This window comes from Kogia breviceps, chromosome 2 (genome assembly GCF_026419965.1).
Source record: "Kogia breviceps isolate mKogBre1 chromosome 2, mKogBre1 haplotype 1, whole genome shotgun sequence".
Taxonomy (NCBI): Eukaryota; Metazoa; Chordata; class Mammalia; order Artiodactyla; family Physeteridae; genus Kogia; species Kogia breviceps.
Window position 1 is genome coordinate 73,234,584 of NC_081311.1, and position 23,976 is coordinate 73,258,559.

The following is a 23,976-nucleotide window of genomic DNA, read 5'->3' on the forward strand; positions in this document are numbered from 1 at the left end:
CAAATTCCTGTTAAACTAGTGTGATATTAAATGTATTCGTGAAGCTATTAATTGAAAAGTTGGAGAGATACAAAAGAATGGAGTAGATGTTAAATTTCTTTTTTTAAATTATATGAGTTTCAGGTGTAGCCTTATAGTTCAACATCTGTATAATTAAATTTCTGATTAAAGAGAATAGTGAGGTTTATAATAATGTAACTACCAGAAAGTTACAGGATTTTTCTTAACTTTCATGAAATTGCATGTTGATTTAACCTACCTACACATCATGGAAATTTTCTCTTTTGGTTCAGAATCAGTTATGACATCACAGAAGGGGTAACTTTATACACTTGACACTAACTTTAGAAGAACTCGTTCTTTTCCTGGTGACTTTATGAAGACCTTTTATTAATGTTTTCACGTTAGAAATAAAATAGTTCAATTGAAAAAAATCTCAGTTTTATTTTCTTTTTAGTTTGGACAATAATTCTGGGTAGTTAGCAACATGCATATTAGTTTCGTTTTTCATCAACAAGTTTTTTCTTTTTTATTCAGTCGGATGCCAATGCAAGTTACTTAAGAGCAGCTCGAGCCGGACACTTAGAAAAGGCCCTTGACTACATAAAAAATGGAGTCGACATCAACATTTGCAATCAGGTTAGTTGTGGTGATTGTTGTTGTTATTTACGTTTTTATTTTATTTATTTATTTTATTTTATTTTATTTTTTTATTTAACATCTTTATTGGAGTATAATTGCTTTACAATGGTTATTTAAGGTTTTAGATAAAATTTTAAAATTCCAGACTTCAAACTCCTTAAATCTTTCATTAGATATTACCAAGACTTTCTCTTTTTTGCCAGTGTTTTCTATTAAATGTCACCAGCTTGAATTATCAAGTTATTCTCTGCTTTGTTAGAGAAGCATTCAGAAATGTAGATATGTATACTTTAATAACTAATTCCTAAAATTTAGTACGTAATGACATCAGAACAACCTACCTAATTGCCACGAATACTTTTATTCCTAATGCAAGTTCCTACACTAAACACATACAAGTGGTTGTTGGTGGGAACTCTTCGGAGTTCTTGGTTGACTGTTTACTCTTCTGTTTTCAACCTGCTGAGTAAAGCTTTCCCTTCACTTAATCAGAATGGGTTGAATGCTCTCCATCTTGCTTCCAAAGAAGGCCATGTAGAAGTTGTTTCTGAGCTGCTACAGAGAGAAGCCAACGTGGATGCAGCTACGAAGGTCAGTATCACACATTTCGTGCTTTTTATATCAATTGCCCAATTCAGTGAGAATTCAGCCCTCGGTAAGAATTGGGGCACGCTTCTCATGAGATACCTTTCAACCTTGTTCTCTTTGGGGAACTTATAGAGGGATTTGATATTTTGTAAAATGTTGAAAGTAGAGAGAAAGATGGGTGACCTCATGTATCTTGCCTTTTGTTTTACAGAAAGGAAACACAGCGTTGCATATAGCATCTTTGGCGGGACAAGCAGAGGTGGTAAAGGTCTTGGTTACAAATGGAGCCAATGTCAATGCCCAATCCCAGGTAAGCCTGCAGCTCTACTGCCAAGAAATGTTGTTGTAATGATTCATAAACAATGTTCTGGGTCAGGTGCTTGCTTGGTTTATGTATCTTCTAAGAATATAATACTTAAGAGCTATATCCCATGAATAGCCATATTATTCTGGATTATTCAATTTCATATATATCCTCATTTGCAGTACTCTTTGTGTGAGATGTAGAGGTTTTTAAAAGTCATCCATCTGTAAAACTGGTATGTATGGCTAGTAGTCATAGACACAAATGATTAGAGGACCTCTGTAATGCAGAAACAGACTCTATCTACAAAACAGACTCTCTATGTCTGTGAGTCTGTTTCGTAGATAGGTTCATTTGTGTCGTATTTTAGATCCGCATATAAGTGACATCATATGGTGTTTGTCTCTCTCTTTCTGACTTACTTCACTTAGTGTGATCATCTCTAAGGACCTGACCATTGTTAAAACTGGTCCCTACTCAAACATTCCTTCCAGCTGAAGGCTGACATCTATGCTGGTTCGTCTGTATCTACCCCAGGGTATTAGATTTTGAAACAGTTGACTGTAGAACAAAGCTCCAAGTTTTGCAAAAGATGTAGGATTTCATGAAGTCAGGGAAAGTGAAGCTGGAGGACTGCTGTGGGGTCGTGACTTTCTGGCAGTAGTTGCCCAGACTGTGTGAAGAATTTGGATGATTTCCTGACACGTGTTTCAAACTCGAATGATTTGAAAATCAAAAGATTACATGAAGAAAAAAAATTAGGTGAGGCCTTTGGTTCCCAAGTAGTTTTTGCAAAGGGACTATCTTTTTGCTTATGCTCTGAAAATAAAAAGTGAAGGATGTCAAGCCATCATATAATTTTTTTGGAAGAACATCATACATTTTCTCCCCCCAAATCATAGTTGGTTTAGTCTTCATTCGCTCTGAGAACCTGTACATGAATGCAGTTGTAACCTACCTTTTGTTAAATCATGTAAAGGCATTTTTACAATGTCTGGTTTTCTCTTTCAAGATGAAGTCTCAATCTAACTTTTTTCATTATTTACTGCGGCCTTTTGATCTCCACTTTAAATGCCCTTGATTTCCTCAGTCTTTCCCAGTACTGATTATCTTTGGATAACAGGAGCCTCTTGTATTTTATGGGTCCACAGAATTGCAGTGATTCTCTCCCTTGTCACTCCCACTGTAGCGATGAAAGCTCTGATGCCATTGAATAACAGTGTCATGGAAAAGAAAGGGCACTGTACTTCCAACCACATGATTTCTTGTATAATTGGTCTAACCTCTAGTTCCCTATGGTTGGACATTTGTTACATGGTCTATGCCACCTGTGCTGATTCCCTTTGATAGCTCACTTACTTTCTAAAGCTTTTCTAGAAAGGAGTGATATAAAGTTGAATACTGACAGTATGTTGCTTGAAGAGAAATACAGACCAGCTGACCACAAGAGGAGCATTATGGTTTTCAACCAATTATTTTTAAATGCCCCTGTAATTTTTACTTAGAAAATAGCTAGTATTAAGCTCTGAGATAGTGGGAAAACTCTTTAGTCCATTTTCATTTTCCTATTTTCCCCCCAAGGGAGGGAAGAATTAACCTTCCCTTCTTTTAAACATTATGCACATTCATGACTGATGCTTCAGAGGAGGCGTGGTTTTAAACCTTCTCTGCAATGCCTGGGAGAAGCTGTAGTCGAAATAAAATCCTAACCATATTTGATTTCAATGTATACACATCCTCTCCGGATGATGAAGTGTGCAGAAAGAGAGCGTGGGCTGTGAAATTCTCTGTTCCTTGCAGCTGTGCTAGGAATACCCAGCCACCCACTTGACAGAAAACCTGCCCCCCTTTCCTCTGGACACCTGCCCCCAGCAGCTTTCTGAACTGCATTGTTTTGTGGACAGAATAAGTAATGAGATTGCCATGCAGCAGAATGGAGTTTCAAAGACAATTCCTGGCAGCAGCTTTTCAAAAGGAACTTTGAAGAACAGCAAGCAATAATGCCATGAAATGCAGTGAAATTCCATTTGGTGGCAGAACATAAAACATCCCAGGAATCTTATTATTCAAGAAAGTGTATCCCCGTCTAAGTGAAATTTTATCCTATAGAGAATATTTAATAGCCAACAAGAAACAGCATAAAGAGAGCCCCTCATCTTCCTTAAATATAAAAATTCTCCTTGAAAATAAAAATGGCATGGGACAATATCAAGTTCTCATGAACTGAGGCTCTATAAACTAGGAATTTGTGGATATTCTTGTAATAATTTTTGTCATTGCCTTGATCTTAGGTCTTAATAAGTTATTTAACTCTTTCTTATATTGCTTAACATTCCAGGAATCATTTAGGTCTACCCTAAGAAAGAAATTGGGTTAGATAACTAAATTGTGATTTTAAAGAACTCTACTACGATTCCTAACTTCTTAACTCTACTAAGTTCTTAATATTTATATGAAGTACAACAATGATTAACAGTGTTTGCTCTTGAAAAATCTCAAACTGCCATGTCAAATGACATCCCTCATGCTTTTCTCCTTCTCTGTCTTTATTCCTTAATATAAGGTACCAACTATGTTTATTTCGTATAATATTTTAACTATCAAAGTATTCTAAATTGACAGGTTTTCACGGTGGTTTTAACAAAGACAAGACCCTTTAATTAATTAAATTAATTAAACCAATGCTTCCTTTGTCTTTCTGGGTTTTTTAATGTTTCCTATGTGTGGGGGGAGGTCAGGTCCTGATGAAGTCAGACAATGGATGTGGTCCAGATAGAGCCTTTCTGACCTTTAAACTAATAGCCCATCTCTGATGTAAACAACCCTAACAAAAATTAGTACCATATGTAAATCAGTACAAATATATCACCATGCCCTTAACATTTTAATTAATAACAGCACTTTATGATATACAAAGGCTTGGTTGGAGGAAACTAGGATGGATAAAATTTCATGGATGAAATTTAAGTCCTTATTTTATTTACATTGTTTCATTTCATTTTTATTTTATTTTATTTTGTTTTATTTTAGTGGGTATTAGGCAGCATGCCTCAGTACTGTCTATAAAACTATAAGTCTGCAACTTTGCATACTTATAACACCACAATACTTATAATAACACCGTAATCAGAGCAGAAGGTACTGAAGATATTAGATAAAATCAGACATCAAAAAGCATATCAGTCTTGAGCCTTTTGAGAATTCAGTGTATTGTTGCTACAGAAAAGGAAATGTAAATTGGGCCACCCATATGTTCCTTTTTGGTCAGCTCTTTGTTTTGGAAATTTCCTAAGTTAGGAAATTGATATAAAACCAGTGAAGTACTTTTTTCTCTTAGGAGAAAAATAACATTCTTTCTGAAATATTACCATCTTCCCAATCCAGGTACTATTTCATGAAAAATCATTACAGCTCTAGGTCATCCACACTGGATTACTTGTGCCTTAACCCTCTTTGCACTAGAGAGTAATGGTAATATTTTTATTCACTCTTTCAAAAAGGTGTTTATAATTATCTTCCTAGAACCGTAACTAGTGTGTATGTGTTCTCACGCCTTGTTGATCCTTTCCCAATAAATGAAATTTGTATTAATTACTGTTAGTTCCTATTGCTTTAATCCAAATAACTTGAGCAATTTGGAATTATATGCGGAACCCATAGAACAGAAGGGTAAAGAAGCTTTCAGAAAGCTTTGGAAACTAGGTAGTTGGAGTGAGAGAACCTAATCAGAAGCTGAAGGGTAATAAGGTTGCCCTTTGATACAGTCCCTACAGGCCATTCGAGGCGGGCGGGGGTGGGGGGGAGATTTGGTAGAAAAGAGAATTGAGAAGGACATAGAATAGATGGGGACGAGCAAGCAGAGCCGCGCCACACGTGCGTCCACGCTGTGGTTGAAGAAGGACAGGCCGGTTTACTTCAAAGTCCAACCAAGACAAGTCCTACCTACACATCCATGAAGGTGTAGTTCCTCTAAAGAAAATAGAAACAATACTGCCAAAGGAAGGGACCAAAATAAACACACAAACACACACACTCACATACCCAGTATAAAATTGAAATTTCCATTATGGAGGCCTCACCAAAAACATTTTGTCAATATGGTCAGCAGAATTAGAATGAGACCATTCAATGCCATTTACTGGATGGTTCCATTTACATGAACTTTTTACTACAGACCAATCCATTGAGATGGAAGGCAGAGGAGTGGTTGCCAGAGGACATGAGGAGGGGCCCATGAGGAATGAATACTAATGGTCCAGGGTTCCTTTATGAGATGATGGAATGTTCTGGAATTAGATGGTGGGGATGGTTGCCCAACTTTGTGAACAGACTTTAAAAACCACTAAATTTTACACTTCGAAAGAGTGAGTTTTTTGGTGTGTGAATTATATATACATAAAAATATATAAAGATGAAACAATGTGAAAGAATGTGACCACTCAGAAAATGACCAGCTTTCAGGTAATAGCGGTACAATGGCAAACACTCAAAAAAAAAAGAGGAAAAGCTATTGTGGAAACTGTTCACCACAGAGCCCCATCTTGCTGTGACCCGTGTCTACGTATTATTTCTGAGAAATTCCAGTTGTACGCATTTCACTCTCTGCCATTGTGAAAAGGGCACACGGAGTGATCTAAAAGTTGTACTTCTTAAGAACCACTCTTTGGAAGCTCCAGGTGTGTAAGAACAGCATCTCCTAAACCTCAGTGCCTAGTTTTGGATTTCCTTCAGGGGTCATGAAATGTTTGGTTCTGGCAGGTTTCCTCCAGAACAGTGCAGGTACACTGGGCTAGAAACCAGGCATTTGTAGGTGAACCAGTGTTTCATAGGTAACTTGAACTACAGCAGACCCCTGCCCTGAAGTTGAGAATCCACTGACATACATATATTATCTACTTGATATTTATGTCCGAAAGAATGACATCCATTTTGGAATTTTTCCTTAAGAACTTTACTCCTAAAATCTGAATCTTCCATCTGGAAATTTTGCGTGATGTGGAAAGATATATACTCAGTTCATAGAGTGATAAAAATCCATGCTGCTTTCACCTTTTCTTTTTAATGTTTTTCCTTTTTTTTTGGTTAAGAGATATTTAAATCAGCCAAGGATTTAAAAATCTTTCATTTTGGTCAAATAAGAAAATGAGAAAATAGCAGTATGATAAAGGGTAATCCTAAACAGCTTTCAGGTTCCGTCATAGCTCTGGGAAGAGTGACAGAGATGAAACACACACACACACACACACACACACACACACACACACATTGGGTTGCAGTTTTTCCATGTTTCGTGTTTAAAATTGATAAAATCTTTCATAACAGAATAAAGCAGCAGTGAACTTAGTGATGTTACTAGGTAGATAATTTAAAAGGAAGAAGCTTGACTACTGTGTCATATTCTACTGCCTCTTATTTGGTGTCTCTAATCTTGAGCTTGGCAACCAAATAACCTAGTTTATTACATTTATGTGTAAAATAGAATAAGTAGAACAGAGGAACTCTCTGATGAATAAAGTATATATGCTATGGTAGATTTGTTATGTGGTAATACTTTTACCAAGAATATTTTTAACTTACTTCCTAATTCTGAGGTATAAGCCAAAAAAGGGAGGTTACCAGAGGCTGAATTATGTTATTCATCATATAGGAATTAATACTTATAACAATTAACCTAAACCTTTTGAATCACAAAGTTTTGAGTAATATTTGGTAACATTTAATTTCGAATGTATTTACATTTATTCTTTGAGATTGCGTAATGTAAACAACAAAATTTCCAGATCATTCAGTTAAACAGAACTGAATTCTGAAAATGTTTTTCAAAGAGAATTGATTATAGTTTGAAAAATACCTGTTTTGGTGTATATATCTTATAAAAGTTTTTTTAAAATATTACAGTATTTCATAGATGTGAAATACATTGTTTTAGAGAACAAACACGTATGTGCAACATATTTTTACTAAGAAGCTTAAGATGTATGTATTCACTTGCTTCCAAGTTCCTTGGCATTTGGGCACATTTCGGACAAAGATGCACAATAGAATATATAATATGTGAGTGTGTGTGTATGTATTCTGAACACGTCTTTGCAAAAAATGCAAGGAAGGCTACTTATAAAAAGTAGACTACTAATAGAATTCTACTTTAAAATTGAAGATACACCCTTTTCAAATTGGTATTCTTTCCTTTGCTCTAAGTCACCCCATCTGTGGTAAGTTTGAAGCTGTATGAAATTAATATAAATTCTTCCCAAAGTAGGAGCTATTTCAGGTGTTTAATTTTATGTAAAAGTATTACATATTTTATTTAAGATAAATAATTATTGCTTGGGATAAAAAAATATTTATTGGAACAATGACCAAATGTATTTTTCTGTATATTCTCATGGCATCTAGTAAAATCCTTTACTCATGGTAAACACTCAGTAAGTAGTAGACGGTTAAATGAATGTACATATTTATCTAAAGTGGATATATTGGTATGAATTACACTTAAACAAGTAGCAATGAACCACACTCAAACTATGAATTAGGAAGTATAATTGTGAATTATACATTCTGCTTAAATTATGGTGCTTAGGTTTTCTAATAAATATGAATATATTAAAGTATTATTAAAATTATTATGTGTGAGATTTCTTGGAATATATAATATCATCAGTACAGTGGAAAGATAGACTTGCTTTAAAAAGCCACAAACATTTTAATTCTTATTTTGCAGAATGGTTTCACACCATTGTATATGGCGGCCCAGGAGAACCACCTGGAAGTTGTCAAGTTTCTCCTTGACAATGGTGCAAGCCAGAGCCTGGCCACGGAGGTAAGACACTTTGGTTCTTTCCATGGGTAAGTTCACATGTTTATAGGGCATTTTATAAACCTAAAGCTGTAAATTGAGAATTTGTCCCACTGGTATTTCATTGCAGTTGTATATTAATGTGTGGGCTCGCAAGTTTTTATGAAATATATTAGAAAACTCTATTCCTAGTCTTTCAAGAATCTTCCATTGCATAGATAACCTTTCTGCTCTTAAATGCCTGGCTCTACCCTATAACTGAGCTGTTTATTTACTATTTACATATTTGCTTGAGAACACTTATCTGCTTCTTACAATTTTGCCTCAAAGGCAGCCACTGTTTTGAAATATTTCGGGGATAAAACATAAGTTTTAAATCTGTTTTTTTCCCAAATTTAAGCTAGCATAATTATAATGAATGGATTTATATATTTCTAAAGTTAACTAATTAAACTCACACTTCTAAACAAAACTAGTACACATTTTTAAATACTAGATAAAAGTGGTATTTAAAAGAAAATGTTTGCAGTCATGAATAGAGGAGTTATTTAAACATAAAAAGTTATTTAAGTCACTGGTACTGTTTTAGGTAATACAGTTTATTTTTTAAACTAATCTGGATGGAAGATTGTGATCCCTTGTAAAGTGTATCACTAGAAATCTATTGCTAATACTAAAGGACCAATGTTTGGGTATTCTTTATTTTTAACAAAACAATGAATTAGAACAGATGTAGGGTTATCCCTGTAGTAATACCACTCCTCTGACTTTCATTCTGAAGTATTTCCTGAATGACACAAGAAAGATGGCAATACAGGAATTGCGTATAACCTCACCCAGGTTTTGAGATTATGCCTTCAGGGGAAGCTACTAAGTAAATGAAGAGGCAGTTCACACAAAAAGAAATACAAATGACCATAAATGTTTAAAATACCTCACCTTCCCTCATAGTCAAAGAAGTATTAATTTATTAATCAGAGAAAGAATGAGATCCAGTCTTTTGCCCATGGGATGAGGAAGAAATTCAAGGGGTAGAAAAAATTGGAACTTAACTACCTTATTGGTGAAGTTGACCATTGGTTACAACACTTTTGCAGAAGCAATAACTATCAAAATTAGTATTTATACACCTTTTTATACAGCAATTCCACTTCAAAGAATTTCTGTCACATATATTAGAAGATAATGCAAAAAAAATAGTTATTATATAAGAAGCTCAACAATATGATTCGTAATAACAATTCTTTAAAAACTAGGAAGGACAAATGGGGAAGTCATTGGATAAATACTGCTCTACTTAGAAAGTAAAATGCTCTTCTGCACTATTAACAAGGAGACAGACTCTATGTACTGATACAGGAAAATGTCCATAGCGTATTGTTACCAATGGTTTATTCTGAAAATTAGGAGGGAGTCTTACTTTTCACTTCATACCCTTCAGTTCCCTTGGTGATTTTTATCTTGAGAATGTATTTTTAAACAATAATATCCTTAGAGGAGCTTGGTAAGAAATAACAAAGGAACCAACATTTGTAGACGTTGAGCAGGGCCCGTCCTCACACTGGGAGGAGGTAGCCTGAGTGAGTCCCTCAAGTATGACGAAGCGCAGGTCTCATCATGCTTTGCAGGGAGGATGGGCAGCAGCGATTGTTGTAGAAGAGAAAACCCATTCGCATTTTTGGATGGAAATACGAAATAATATAAATGTCCTGATGACAGCAATTCCGTAGTACTGTTTTCGTCTGTGAAGGACAGGTAGTATTCTTTTTCAGGCTGCCGTGGACAGAGCATCAAGTATCTCTCCTTTAGAAGCGAATATAAGCCCAATTAACTGCTAATAGATTAGAGTTAACTTGTCAGGTAATTACCAGTAACTCACTGAGTTCTCCAATTGTTTTTAAGCTTTCAAGGCCCCAAAAGAGGCACAACAACCAAGTAAAAAGAAATATTATATGAGATCCTCAAACAACTAATTCAGTCTTTTAGCAAGAAGATAGGGAGGGAGGGAGGGAGATAGATAGATAGATAGATAACAGATGGATGATAGATAGATAGATAATGTAGATAAATATGTAGATGATAGATATCTAGATAGGTAGATAGATATGTAGATGATAGATCTGTGGATAGATAGAGATATGTAGATAGATATATATGCACATAGATAGGTAGGTAGATAGATATGTAGATAGGTATGTAGATAGATATGTAGACAGACAGGTAGGTAGTTAGATATGTAGATGATAGATATGTAGATGATAGATATATAGATAGATATGTAGATAGATAGAGATATGTAGATAGATAGATAATGCAGATAGATAGATTTTTTTTTTACTCCTTTATATTAATTTCAAGAGGTTTTGGGGGGTTTTTTGGTAGCTTTAAAAAATGAATGAATGTCCTAAGAACAAACCACATCCATGTCTTCATGAGGGTGCTAGTACATCACTGTATAAACAACATCTATCTGATTGTCTAGAGCTATTTGAAGCTTTGACTGAATTTTTATCTCTTCTTTTGGATTATTAGTACTAGAGACTAAAAGGAACATCAAGAAATAAGATGTTTCATTCACACAATGTTCTAACTACGATTTGCAATAATATTGGTATCATTTACACAGAAGTCTGTATTTACAGAACGAATAGTAGTGGGCAATGAAAGGATTCCTTAGATGGAAAAATTTTCATAGGATTTTTAATTTATTATATGATGTGATATTGCCAAGGTCCGTCAATACATTTTTTCTTCCATATGTACCTTATATATATGTATCAAGTCTTTGGCATGGTTGTGGTTTTCAAAACCTTTCCTGTATTACTGTGTATGACATTTATATCTTTTCCATGTATATCTTCCTTCTTTTCCATGGATATCTTCCTTCTTTTGCTAATCAAAATTTTGAAGCATGAGGTAAATTTATTTGTTCACTTATATGGCACAAGTAATTATTAAGCACCTATTATGTGCCAGACACTCCACAAGGCAGTGAAGTTTCTCAAGGAGCTCCTATCACATTTCCTTTCGGCTTGTATTTTTCTCTTAAGAGTAACTGTACAGAGCAAACCAAACCGTTTAAACTTGGTTTGGAAACAAAATCTAGAGCTGCTAATTTTAGCTGTTAACACCTTAGGGCTGGTATTTTGTGTCTTTAATTGGTTTGTGCAGGAAGCACATTCTTGTTAGTGCTAATGTCTCAGCTGCGTTGATTTTCTGGTGCAAGATAGTTTCCTTTATGTATAGGCCCTGTGGATTGAAAAATTCCTATCAGTGGAAATGCAACCATTTCATTTTGCTGCAGAACCGAAGTGAGCTGTCATTTTTACCCCTTAGGTTTTGCTCAGGTTTTAAAAGTGAGATGCAACATTAACTCTTAATACACAGTTTTCCTTTCACCATTCCATTTTTTAAAATGTATTTTTCTCTTTTTTTTCAAAAGTAATAAATAAATGAGAAAGTACAATAAAAAGCAAAAAGAAGAAAAAGCCATGGTTAATTTTTCCTAGAGGTAACATTCTGTTTATTCATCCAGAGTTTTTGTCCATGTTCACAATGCACACATTTATCTTAATGAAAATGAGATCAGATATTTACATGGTTATGTAGATTCCTTTTCCCATAACATTAAATTACACTCTAAACTTTACGTCCCTAAGTGTAGCCTGTGATATCATTTTGATGACGTCCAGGTTGTATCCAGCCTTTCTCTGTTATCTTACATATGGTTGCAGGGAATGTCCTTGTGTTTGCATTCATGCTCATCTTCTTCCTCATTTGGGTCTTCTTGGAAAAGTTGAAAGGAGCAAGTGGAACTTCAGCCAGATCTTGAGGCTTGGAGCATAGATAGAATTTGTGTATGTAGAACAGGAGGAGGACATTTCAGGGTGCAGCAAATAGCCTGAGTTTGGATGTCAGGGTGGAGAGAGTCCGCACGTCCACAGTTAGTAAGGAGAATGGAGATTTATACAAGATTTATACGACAAGAGCCTGGGCAATACTGTCACTTAGGCGATTGGGGCCAATATTTTACACATCCTTGAATATAAATGTGCTGATTTGCATTCAGCCAAATAAGTGGTAGGAGTGGTAGGGATTTTCCAGCAAGGAATACAGTGGTGAAAGTGGTCTTTTAGGAAAACCAACAAGACATGAGTATGCATGTAACTCTGATTTTTCTTCCTCCCTTATAAGCACTCTTCCATTAGAGCAGCCCTCGATTTGTGTCACAGGGACTACAGATATAAAATATCATGACCCGAATAAAATAATAAGTAACTTACTTATTTAACTTACTTAACTTACTTACAATAATAAGTAACTGTCTAGTAAAAATAATTTTGAAATGTTCTTTTGAGTGTGTGATAATGAAAGCGTTGCAGAATTAAAATTTGGGAGCCAGTCCTGGGATGTTCTGCTCTGTGCTGTCTGTTCTACAGTCAGCAGATCATCCACAAATTAATTAACCACAGTGAAATCTGTAGCTGTCTTCTCTTTGTCAAGTCCCAGGGCCATACAGTGGGGAGACTCAGTGTATAGATGTGTGAGTATGTCTGAAATGCCTTTAGTCACATTTTGTGTGATCCCTTCTTTCATTGGTCCAGAGAAGCCATGAGTCTTTCATGTATATCTTTCTTAAAACAGCAGTGAGTATAGTTCATTAATTCACATATACTAATTGAGCACCAGATATACGCTAGGCCACAAGGTACAATGATGAAGCAGACAGGATACGCTAGGCAACAAGGTACTGGATGAAAGTTTTAAATTATCAGTGGAAATGTTTACAGCTTATTTAAATGAACTCCTTTGAAAACTTTGCCTGGATTTAACCCGAGATGTAATTGTTTTCGCCGAGATTATTTTATGGATACTGAAATTCTGCCGTCTTTTTCTTCTTTAGGTAGGACTTTTGAAATTTACCCACTCTTTCCACAGAAAGAAACCCATAAACTTATTACGAATTTTTAAATTATTTCCTACTTTTTGATGTATGTGTAGTTTTAAATTTCTTTCCACATATATGTCTACTTGAGTGTGTCAGCTTCAATAACCCTGAATAAAAATTGACACTTGGTCACTCGGTCACCTTCTTATTTGTTAATGAAGAAGAAAATATCCCTAGGGACCAATCTTGACCCATCCGTCTATTTACAGGATGGCTTCACACCGTTGGCAGTAGCTTTGCAGCAAGGTCACGATCAAGTAGTGTCGCTCCTGCTAGAAAACGACACGAAAGGAAAAGTGCGTCTTCCAGCCCTTCACATCGCTGCCCGGAAGGATGACACGAAAGCTGCCGCCCTGCTGCTGCAGAATGACAGCAACGCGGACGTCGAGTCGAAGGTGAGGGCCTGGGAAAGGAGCCCCTCGTGCGGCATCACAGTTGGGTGTTATGCACCCAACTGTGAAGAATGCCTGGCCTCCCTTTGGAGCTTATGCTAAACGCTTAATGGCACTGAAAGGAGTAAAATCAAGTGCCCAAGTCATCCAGCTGAAGGCACATTCCCCCACCTTTGGCATCTAAACCTGGGAGGGAACTGTGGGTGCTGCCCTGTGTGTGCCAACAGGAGGCCACCTCCAAAGAAATCAGTCGATACGTACCCAATAGTGTCCTTCCTTTGAACATATACTTTTAATGCAGTTAACACGTCAGCTCAAACAGCAAGGTGAAAAATTACAAAATGGTAGCCACGGCGTGCACAAAATAAACCTTTGGTCGCTCTCTAAGATGGTAAGCAATGCACTGAGTATTGATCAGCTGTGGCAACCATGCCAGCAGCCAGGGTCCCAGCCGACAACTCCCATTGTCTAGACACTTCCAGGTCTCAGTGAAGGAAATGTGGCATTTGGAATAGGCCATCGTGTAGCCCTTCGTTCAGTCTAGCTTTCTTTCTGTGCCTATTGTGCTTCCATCAGAGCTTTCATCCTCATCACTTAGCTGTCATGAGCTTTCTTCCATCCATGGTCACCGATAGCAAACTAACCGTTCATTTTTTCCTCCTCTTTGCTTCCAAATGTGTTAACCTAGATGGTGGTGAATAGAACAACAGAGGTATATATATACATATATATACGTGTACATATGATCTATATCTGCATCATCATTTTTCCATTTCTTAGTGCTGCTGCCTCATTTCTTTCCCTTCTTCTTTGCATCGCCTTCTGTAGGCTAGGTACCTGCTTTATACCCCCACCCCCAAAGTAGCATGTGCCAGAGAAGATAGTAGTTGGATTCCCAGGGCTTTCTGCAGCTGAGTCTGGTGTCGGAAAGGAAGTATGAGGAAGCCTTGAAACTTACGGGTATTTCAATAGCGTTCTGTGACATGAAGTGTTTTGACACTTGCGAAACTTATCAGCTGTACCTAAAGCTGCAGACAACCCCTGCCAGTCTACTCATCTAGGATTGGTTCTTTAGAGTTCTGCATGACACTTACCCTCAGTGGTGTCAGCAAGACGAAAGTTACCTCAGAAGGGTACACACGTGACCCACCCTTGACAAGAGTCAGTCAGATCTCTAGCATGGCTGAGAAGCTTGCGAACAATTTAGAAATGCATCTAGTTCCTATAAGGTTTAGATCTTTGGGGACTAAGTGAATCGCTGCATGTTTTAGCATTTTTTTTAAGGAAGTAAAATGACCTTGGTGTGAATAATCCAGAAAAATGTGTTACCGAGTAGGCATTTGCTAATAAAGAGACCAGCTGGTCGATTTCTTTATGAAATGCATTCGCCACGATTCAAGACCAATTTGTAATAGTACCTCTTCCCCCCAAATTGCTTTCATCATTAAAATTGGCTTTTACTGTTTGTTCATTTGACTCTATATTGAATATATAAAACAAGTTAAATCTTGACAGAGTTTCAATGGGCAATTCTGTGGATAATAAAACAGTGGTACTAATCGAACTTTCTTTGAGCTATCAAGATATTTCTTGTCATCCCTATTTTAACTTTTGGAAACACTGGCTTCTGTGTAGTTCTGCTGCTGGATTACTAAAATGGCTCAGTCTCCACCCTTGGTTCCTTCCTGGCTCTTCCTCTGCCTGTGAGTTTGGCATCTCTCTGAAATCCTATGAGCAATTGGCACTAATGGAAAGAAACCTAGTACAGAATGGAATGTGGACCTCAGCATATTTTGCTTCCTCGTTTTTATCTGGGCAGGGTTATGGTATTAACATGTCAGACAAGGGGTCGGCAGGAATCAGTTGAACGTCTGCTCTGTTTTCTTTCCAGAGTGGCTTCACTCCGCTCCACATAGCTGCTCACTATGGAAATATCAACGTAGCCACGTTGCTGTTAAACCGAGCGGCAGCCGTGGGCTTCACTGCGCGGGTAAGAGTGCTGCAGCCTGATGTGCGCTTCAAGCATTTGAAACGATTCTTAACCCTCCTTCCCCAACAGGAGGAGGAGGTCGAGACAGTTGACCTCCAAGGGTCCTCCCAGTCGGTGGAAGGTGTGATGTCTACTTATCCTAGTGCGTTTCCTTGCTTGCATACAGGTGTGCCTATTTCCTAGGAGGAAAAGAAAACCAAGATTGGGGTCAGGAGTAGGGGTGGGTGATAAATATCTAAGTGAACATATAGAAAATGTGATTTAAATATTCATGACTGGAAACTACAAACTGTCCTCCAAGTTGAAATTTCTGAGACTGTAGAAATGGGTCGGATGGCACTAACAGTGCTCTAGAAATCAGGGTCTTGATCTTCCAGGTGGGAATGAGTTGAAATGTCTGGATAAGGCCCAAACTTTAGAACCCAAATAATAGAGGCCACCTTTTTTTTTTTTTTTTTTTTTCTTGCGGTAGGCAGGCCTCTCACCACTGTAGCCTCTCCCGTCGCGAAGCACAGGCTCCGGACGTGCAGGCTCAGCGGCCACGGCTCACGGGCCCAGCCGCTCCGCAGCACGTGGGATCTTCCCGGACCGGGGCACGAACCCGTGTCCCCTGCATTGGCAGGCGGACTCTCAACCACTGCACCACCAGGGAAGCCCTAGAGGCCACCTTTTGCTCTTATCTTCTGTCCCCTATAAACTTTCAGAATGAGTAACACAATTCTGTAACCTGAGTAAGCTCATAATCATAGGGAAAGGAATTACTGTGTCATGTGTACCCCTGGACAGCAACTCAGACATCCAGAGTAATATGGCCCTGAATGTAAAAGCTGGTCGAGCTCTAGGCCTGATCGTCAGCAACAGCATCATCAGAAGTAGAAACAAGGTAGGAAGCAGAATAGAGAAGTGGCTGGATGTGAGGACTCAGGATTCAGACTCCCTGGGTTCCCGTTTTGGATTTAACTTTTCTTTCTGTGTCCATCAGTTTCCTCATTGGTAAGATGAAGTTAATATGGATTATGAAATTAAATAATAAATGGTGATCAAAAAAATAACATCCGCACTCCTGCACTGGGTCACTGAGAAATAGGAGTGAGCGTACCCAGAGCACCTAGTGCAGTGCCTGACACATCAACACCAGCAGCGCTGTGATTTTGCACATAGCATTTGAAGTATTATTTTTGCTAAAAATCTCACTTGTTAGGGGAGAAGTGGCAACAGACCCGATAGAGAGAACAGTCATAATACTAGTACCAGCAGTAGTTGTAGCAGCAGTAAAAGTAATACCATCTTTGAAGCAGATGCCAAGCTGAGCATTTTTATCTCATCCTTGTGTTACAGAAGGGGAAACCAAGGCTTAGAGATAAGAAATAGCTGGTCCAGATCACAGAGCTAACAAATGAGAAATGGCAGAATTTTAGCCCCAAAGCTCTTCACCCCCCCCCCACCGTCTTCTGCCTGCTTCCACTGATGTTAAGGGTTCATTTTTCTTTTCCTTCTTATAATTCATTAGTTCTATAAAAATTAATATGAACTCAGAAAGGGCTAATATAAAAGCTATTTCCAGGGACAGTGCGATGTCGGGCCGTGGCCCTGGGGGCTCCGCCTCTGCCAGCGGAACCCAGCACGCTGCCCAGACCGGCGCTCAGGGGGCCCGGGCTGGCTAGAGGCATGGGGGGGCCCCGGGGCCCTGCGGCGCAGTACCAGAGGCCTGGCGGGTCACCAGGGAGCCGGATGCCCATGGCTGGCTTGCAGGTGGGACCCCCTGCAGGCTCCCCATTTGGCGCAGCTGCCCCACTTCGACCTGGCATGCCACGCACCATGATGGACCTATTCCCAAAACGCCTGCTTGTGCCCTAGGCAGAGCCCCCGATGCCTGCCCAGCACCGGGGGTTAAAGAGGAGGAAGGTGGCAGATAAAGTTCTACCTCAGTGAATTCAGGAGCTTGTCCCAGAGCCTCAGGCGTACATGGATCTCTTGGCTTTTGAGCACAAGCTGGACCAGACCATTGCTCGATAGAGGATGGAGATCCAGGAGGCCATCAAAAAGCCTCTGACGCAAAAGCGAAAAGCTGCGGATCGATCTTTCTAGTATGTTCAGTCCCAGCAAAGCAGAAGGTGGTAGTGCAGGAACCGCAGGGACCCCTGGGGGAAACCCTGCAGGGGACCAGGTGGCTTCCTGGGAACTCCGAGTAGAGGGAAAACTGCTGTGTGATCCTGGGAAACAGAAGAGGAAGTTTTCTTCAGTCTTTAAGAGCCTCATCACTGAGCTGGACAAGGAACCGTACGGGCCTGACAACCCCCTGGTGCAGAGGTACCGGATGCCCCCACCACCCGGGAGACAGATGGCCTCCAGGTGAAACATCCTGGAGACCTCAGCGTCAGGTGTGCCCTCCTGCTCATGCTGGATCATCAGCCTCCCCAGTACAGGTCGGACCCCTGACTGCGGAGGCTGCTGGTGGGGCACACACAGACAAGGGCTGCCATCATGCAGGCCCTGTGGCTCTACGTCAGACACAACCAGCTGCAGGACAGCCACGAGCGAGAGTACGTCAACTGCAACTGGTACTTCCGCCAGATCTTCAGTTGTGGCCGACTGCGTTTCTCTGAGAGTCCCATGAAGCTAGCCGGGTTGCCGCGGCATCCAGACCCCCGTGCCGTCAACCGTGTCGTTAGCGTGGGCCCTGACGGCCAGAAGAAGACAGCCTGTTGTGACATTGACGTGGAGGTGGAGGCCCCACTCAAGGCCCAGATGAGCAGTTTTCCGGCCTCCGCCACCAATCAGCAGATCGCCTCCCTTGATGTCAAGGTCCATGAGACCACTGAGTCCATCAACCAGCTGAAGACCCAGAGGGATCTCATGCTCAGTTTGAGCACTGACCCCCAGGGCTTCATCCAGGAATGGCTCCGTTCCCAGCCCTGGGACCTCAAGATCATCCCTCATGTGACTGGTAATCCTGAGGAGGAGAGACGAGCTGCTTTCTAGCACCAGCCCTGGGCCCAGGAAGCAGTGGGGAGACACATCTTTGCCAGGGTGCAGCAGCGAAGGCAGGAACTGGAACAGGTGCCGGGAATCCACCTGACCTCAGACTCAGGGATCCCTTCCTTGCTTCCCAGGCCTGGAGCACCCCCCTCCTCAGCCTGGAAGGGGGCCACCCTCTGGGGCACAGACATGTAGGATAAGGAGGGGGGAGGGGTGTCTCCTGTCACCCTCTGCTCCCCAGCTTTAGTTTCCTAAGTGCAGTGAGAGGATTCCTCGTTGCTTAGTCCCCAGAGCCTTACTACTTACACGTTGGCTTTAATTGGAGTCACAGCAGAGGCCTCCTGTGCCCCCTGCAGGCAGGCCCAAGTAGGACCTGGAGGCTGTGCTTTGACATCGCAAAGGCCCCTGGCTTTGCTTGTTTACAAACGCCCTTGGGGAGAGTGTCAGCGCTGGCTCTGCGGAGCTGGACCAGGAAAAGGGGCACAGCTCACACTCTTCCTAGCCTTTCCAAACCAAAGTTCTTTGCTATTCCTACCAACCCAGCCTTGCTGCTGGTTTTTTTCCCTTTCCTTTGGGTATTTGCACTATTCGTGGAGCAGGTTTTTCTATGCAGGAGCCACTTTTTTTGTACAGGAGTAAGCTGGGGTTTTTCAGGGAGCCCTACTTGGTATCTCCTTCCTTATTTTCTTTTCTCAGTCTATGCAAGCGGCTCTGGCCGCCATCATCTCCTGAGAGGCCAGAGGGCTGCCGCCCCAGCTCTTGGGCCCAGGGGTAACGCCTCCTAGAGGGAGGACACACTAGTTCTCTGGCGGGGCCTGAGGCATGGGTGAGTGTGCTGGGGGAGGGCAGGGAAGCGGAGGGGAGGACTGTTGTTCCCCTTTGGAGCTTGGGAAGGAGAGTGGGCCTAGGGCTTGGTAAGTGCCACTTCTGGCAGGTTTGGAAATTTCCAAATAAATCTTTGTTTATTGGTGGCAAAAAAAAAAAAAAAAAAAAGCTATTTCCTATCCTATTGTCATCAGTCTGCTAAAAGCCTTTATCAGTTGAAATGAGGCAGCTCATGTCACTCTAGAGCCATGTTCTTATTGCACCAACAGCATCCTTGGGTTTCAGCAACATGGCAGACCCGAGGCCTAGTGTGACGTTTTGAAGGACAAAGTTAAGTACTTCTTTAAGTCATGTATAAACAGGGCACGTCGATGTGAAAACTGAAGCTCGTGTCTATAAGATGCATTCTTCTGGTTTTATATCTCTAACTCACAGAAAACCTCATTAAGTCACGTCTTCTAATTAGGACATTTGGAAAATTCATGTCAGGGTAGTGTTTGAAGTTTTGTCTTTGTGTCCTTGTTCAGAAATTTCCTGATGCTGCTGAAAATAAGGAGACTGGGGTAATGTTTAAGCAATTTAAGAGGACAAATTGCAGTATTTTCAGACTCCTTCAAGCAATCCCAAAGCATCCATTTACGTTAAAACAATGACTATGGTAATTACAAATGATGCTAATTTATTGATTAAAAATCAGTGGACTCTATGGAAGCTAAAAAAAAAAAAAAAACACACCAAAAAAAAAGTTCTGACGAACCTAGGGGCAGGACAGGAGTAAAGACGCAGACGTAGAGAATGGATTTGAGAACACAGGGAGGGGAAAGGGTAAACTGGGACAAAGTGAGAGAGTGGCATGGACATATATACACTACCAAATGTAAACTAGATAGCTAGTGGGAAGCAGCCGCATAGCACAGGGAGATCAGCTCGGTGCTTTGTGACTACCTAGAGGGGTGGGATAGGGTGGGAGGGAGATGCAAGAGGGAGGGGATATGGGGATATATGTATACGTATAGCTGATTCACTTTGTTATACAGCAGCAACTAACACACCATCGTGAAGCATTTATACTCCAATAAAGATGTTAAAAAAACAACAGTGGAAACCTCAGACCCACGTTGTGACATTGTTAACCTTGTCTGAATTACCATATGTGATTTAAAAGTCACATTGTGCTTTTGTTTAAAATCTGTTAAAATTCAGACTTTTTGCTGATTTGGAAAAGCGTTTTCTCCAGACATTCCTAATTAATGAGGCCTCATAGCATTCTGAACTGAAGGCTGCGGTGGAATTTAATTATACTTACTGGGAGGCCTGTACTGTTGCTTACACCCTACAACACATGCTTCCCCACTGTAGAACGTGACGGATGGCTTGCAGTAGGATGTCTGAGCAGAACTGGTCTTCAGGAAAAGCTTAATCGGAGGCAACTGCTAGTTGCCTCCAGAAACCCATTGTAGGTTCCAAATCTCCAGTAATTTTATTATGTAACAATCCAGCATTTAGCCTTTTGTATTACAGGGACCTCTCCCTTCCCAACTTGAGTGGGGTCCTTCTAGGTCAGAGTTCTCTCAGGGATGTAGCAGGTGAAAGAGGCCCTCGAACACAGATGGGATCCGATTTTGCCTGGTCAAAACAATAAAGGAAGGATCATTAAGCCTCAGTTGCTAAGAACTAGCTGCAAATCATAACCATAAATCGTATGCTTCAGGAACTGGGTTGAGATGGAGGTATTGATTAGAAAATTCGAGGTCAAGTTAAAAAATGACAGCAGCAACCTTTGTCTTAGGGGGCTGTGATTTCTGCTTCCTGGCTGGGACAGATCATTGAGGAAAGGCAGATACAGTCTTGTAGTTCTCTGTGAGCTGAGGGCGTGACCTCAAGAATAGCTACCTGCTGGTGAAGAGAGCTGGGGATAAGAGTAGGGGTAGCCCTTCTGGAATCATTTCCTGCGTGTAGTGCATGTGCAGGTACGAGGCAGAGCCAAACGCGGTGTGACTAACGGGAAAACACAATAGAATGGATTGCTTTATATGCTTCTTTGTAGTGCTAGCTAATTTAGGCAGCAAGAAAGCAGATCCTAGCCAGTGGTGAATGTATACCCCCGAGCAGCAGTGATGGTAACTGATTTATAGGATACTTACTTGTTCTATTAACACCTTTCCTTAGATTTTTATTATAATGTAAATTTTGATTTTTGTGTTGTAATTTTGCCAGGTTTATGTATTGCATAAGATCTCCTGTCTGACATCTAAAATATTTTCTTTTGGATTATCCAGACCTGTTCAGCCTCAAGGGTCCACTGCAGGGAGTTAATAGAACAGCTGCTGAAGACTGCAGTGCAGTGTCAGCATGCTTCGTTCTCTGAACTGTGTCTGCTGAGATGGTCTTGACACCATCTGAATTTATGCGTGACCCTTGCTCTCTTAGCAAATCATCCTAGCTCTCTTGGGGAAGAGACTGTAACTAAGACACACCAGAGCTGCTCCTGGTTATCATTTGCAGTAAGGGGCATTTATGCACTGGAGTAGGTAAAGGCCAAATTACATTATTGGATGCCAGCAAAATTCCTTTCATTGAAGAAGCTGGCTAAGACATTTTTCATCAAATATAATGGACCACCTAACTTAATCTGCACTCTTGTTATTAACCTTTCTCTTGTAAATTATTATTTAACTTCCCATTTGGGGAAGATGATTGAATAAAATACCCTTCTCTTGGTCTTGGTCTTTTTGTTTTGATCTCTGAAAGGATTACGGATTTATGTGTTTGAGTGCTATACCTCATTTGTTCCCAAAAGGATTTCAGGAGGTTTACAGATTAAAATATACAAAGTAAGACATGTAAGGATGAAACAGAGAAAGTAAATGTTACCAAGCAACTGGAAAGAGCTAGTGAATACAAAGCCCTTAGATTTAGGCTTTAAGGGCTTTTATACATGTAGCAGAAAAGGAAGGACGGGTTATATAGTTTTCACTTTTTGACAAAGGAAACCTTAGTTATCTACAGAGACAGTTTTTTGTGTGTGTGAAATAATTCAAATGTGATTTTTATATCATGTGAATCATTCTATTAAGAGCAGTGAGTTTCCACAGACATAGAGAATAGACTTGTGGTTGCCAGGTGGGAGTGGGGGAAGGAGAAGGATGAACTGGGAGTTTGGGGTTAGCAGATGCCAACTATTACATTTAAAATGGAAAAACAACAAGGTCCTACCATATAGCACAGGGAACTATAACCAATCTCCTGGGATAAACCATAATGGAAAAGAATATTTAAAAAAAAGAATGTATGTATGTGTATAACTGAGTCACTTTGCTATACAGCAGAAATTAGCATAACATTGTAAATTAACTATACTTTAATGAAAAAAAAGAACAGTTTCATAGCTGACAGTATCTTTATTTTGTTTTGTTTTGTTTTTGCGATACACGGGCTTCTCACTGTTGTGGCCTCTCCTGTTGCGGAGCACAGGCTCGGGACGCGCAGGCTCAGCGGTCATGGCTCACAGGCCTAGCTGCTCCGCGGCATGTGGGATCTCCCCGACCGGGGCACGAACCCGCGTCCCCTGCATCGGCAGGCAGATTCGCAACCACTGCGCCACCAGGGGAGCCCGACAGTATCTTTAATAGCTACATTTCAAAAGGTTCAACTCCTACCACCCCATACTGCCTAAATCTCCATCTGTGAAGGCGCCTTGCCCCAGGAGGCTGAGACACTGTGGCCCAGCAACTTAGCTGTGTGATGTTCTAATTGCATGTGATAGAACTTGGCACGTGTGCCACAGGTCTGTGACTAGTTAACATGTCCAACTGGACTGCCTTTCTCAAATAGCAGTTGTTTTGAACAAAGCTTCAGCAGGGGCTCGGCCACATTTGGAACTCAATTATGTCATAAGAAAGGCTATTTTATCTAAAGTTCTTAGATAAAGGCTACTTTATCTAAAGTTCTTTTTGTTAAAGTGAGAGCAGTGTTTTTAGACAGTTGAACTCCTAAACCTGTGGATGGAAACATCCAGGTGTCAGATTTTACGTTCTGCCCAAATAAGAGGTCGACACGTGGTCAGCACATGCATAAGCAAAATGACATCCGTGGATCAACATTATCTGGAGATTTCCTTTCTCAGTTAAATTCATTCTAGCAAATATTAAAGAACTTCTCCTATAAGCTAGACCTGGAGGTCCAGACTCAAGTAAGCCACTGACCTGACACTACTAATTTGTTGAGGTCCCCATGTGCTCAACTATATACCAAAAAGTCTCTCTCTCATAATTCCCCAAAGCACAACTAAGCTTTGGCTCTAGTGCTGAACAAGACTTCTCTAAAATCTTTGGGACTGATGAAGGGAGTTCAGAGCAGAAAGGCAGAGCTTATTACTCAGGCATATAAAGAAATGAAATAGTGCCATTTGCAGAGACAAGGATGGACCTAGAGACTGTCACACAGAGTGAAGTAAGTCAGAAAGAGAAAAGCAAATATCATAATCACGTATATGTGGAATCTAGAAATATG

The 23,976-nt window shown here is 40.2% G+C and overlaps 1 protein-coding gene and 1 pseudogene across 46 annotated transcripts in view; both read left to right on the forward strand.

Moving 5' to 3' along the window:
- ANK3 (ankyrin 3) overlaps positions 1-23,976 on the forward strand; it is a 518,594-nt gene that overhangs the window by 290,575 nt on the left and 204,043 nt on the right. For 28 of the 46 annotated variants that reach the window (XM_067025563.1, XM_067025557.1, XM_067025580.1 and 25 more), the window contains exons 2-8: positions 538-639; positions 1,135-1,233; positions 1,442-1,540; positions 8,256-8,354; positions 13,488-13,673; positions 14,359-14,382; positions 15,562-15,660. In XM_067025563.1, coding sequence (XP_066881664.1) covers positions 538-639; positions 1,135-1,233; positions 1,442-1,540; positions 8,256-8,354; positions 13,488-13,673; positions 14,359-14,382; positions 15,562-15,660 — 708 coding nt within the window. The remainder of the gene's footprint in view (positions 1-537; positions 640-1,134; positions 1,234-1,441; positions 1,541-8,255; positions 8,355-13,487; positions 13,674-14,358; positions 14,383-15,561; positions 15,661-23,976) is intronic. The other 18 variants (XM_067025566.1, XM_067025562.1, XM_067025584.1 and 15 more) reach the window with 1 other exon arrangement.
- Positions 17,299-19,601, forward strand: LOC131751503 (SWI/SNF-related matrix-associated actin-dependent regulator of chromatin subfamily D member 2 pseudogene; annotated as a pseudogene).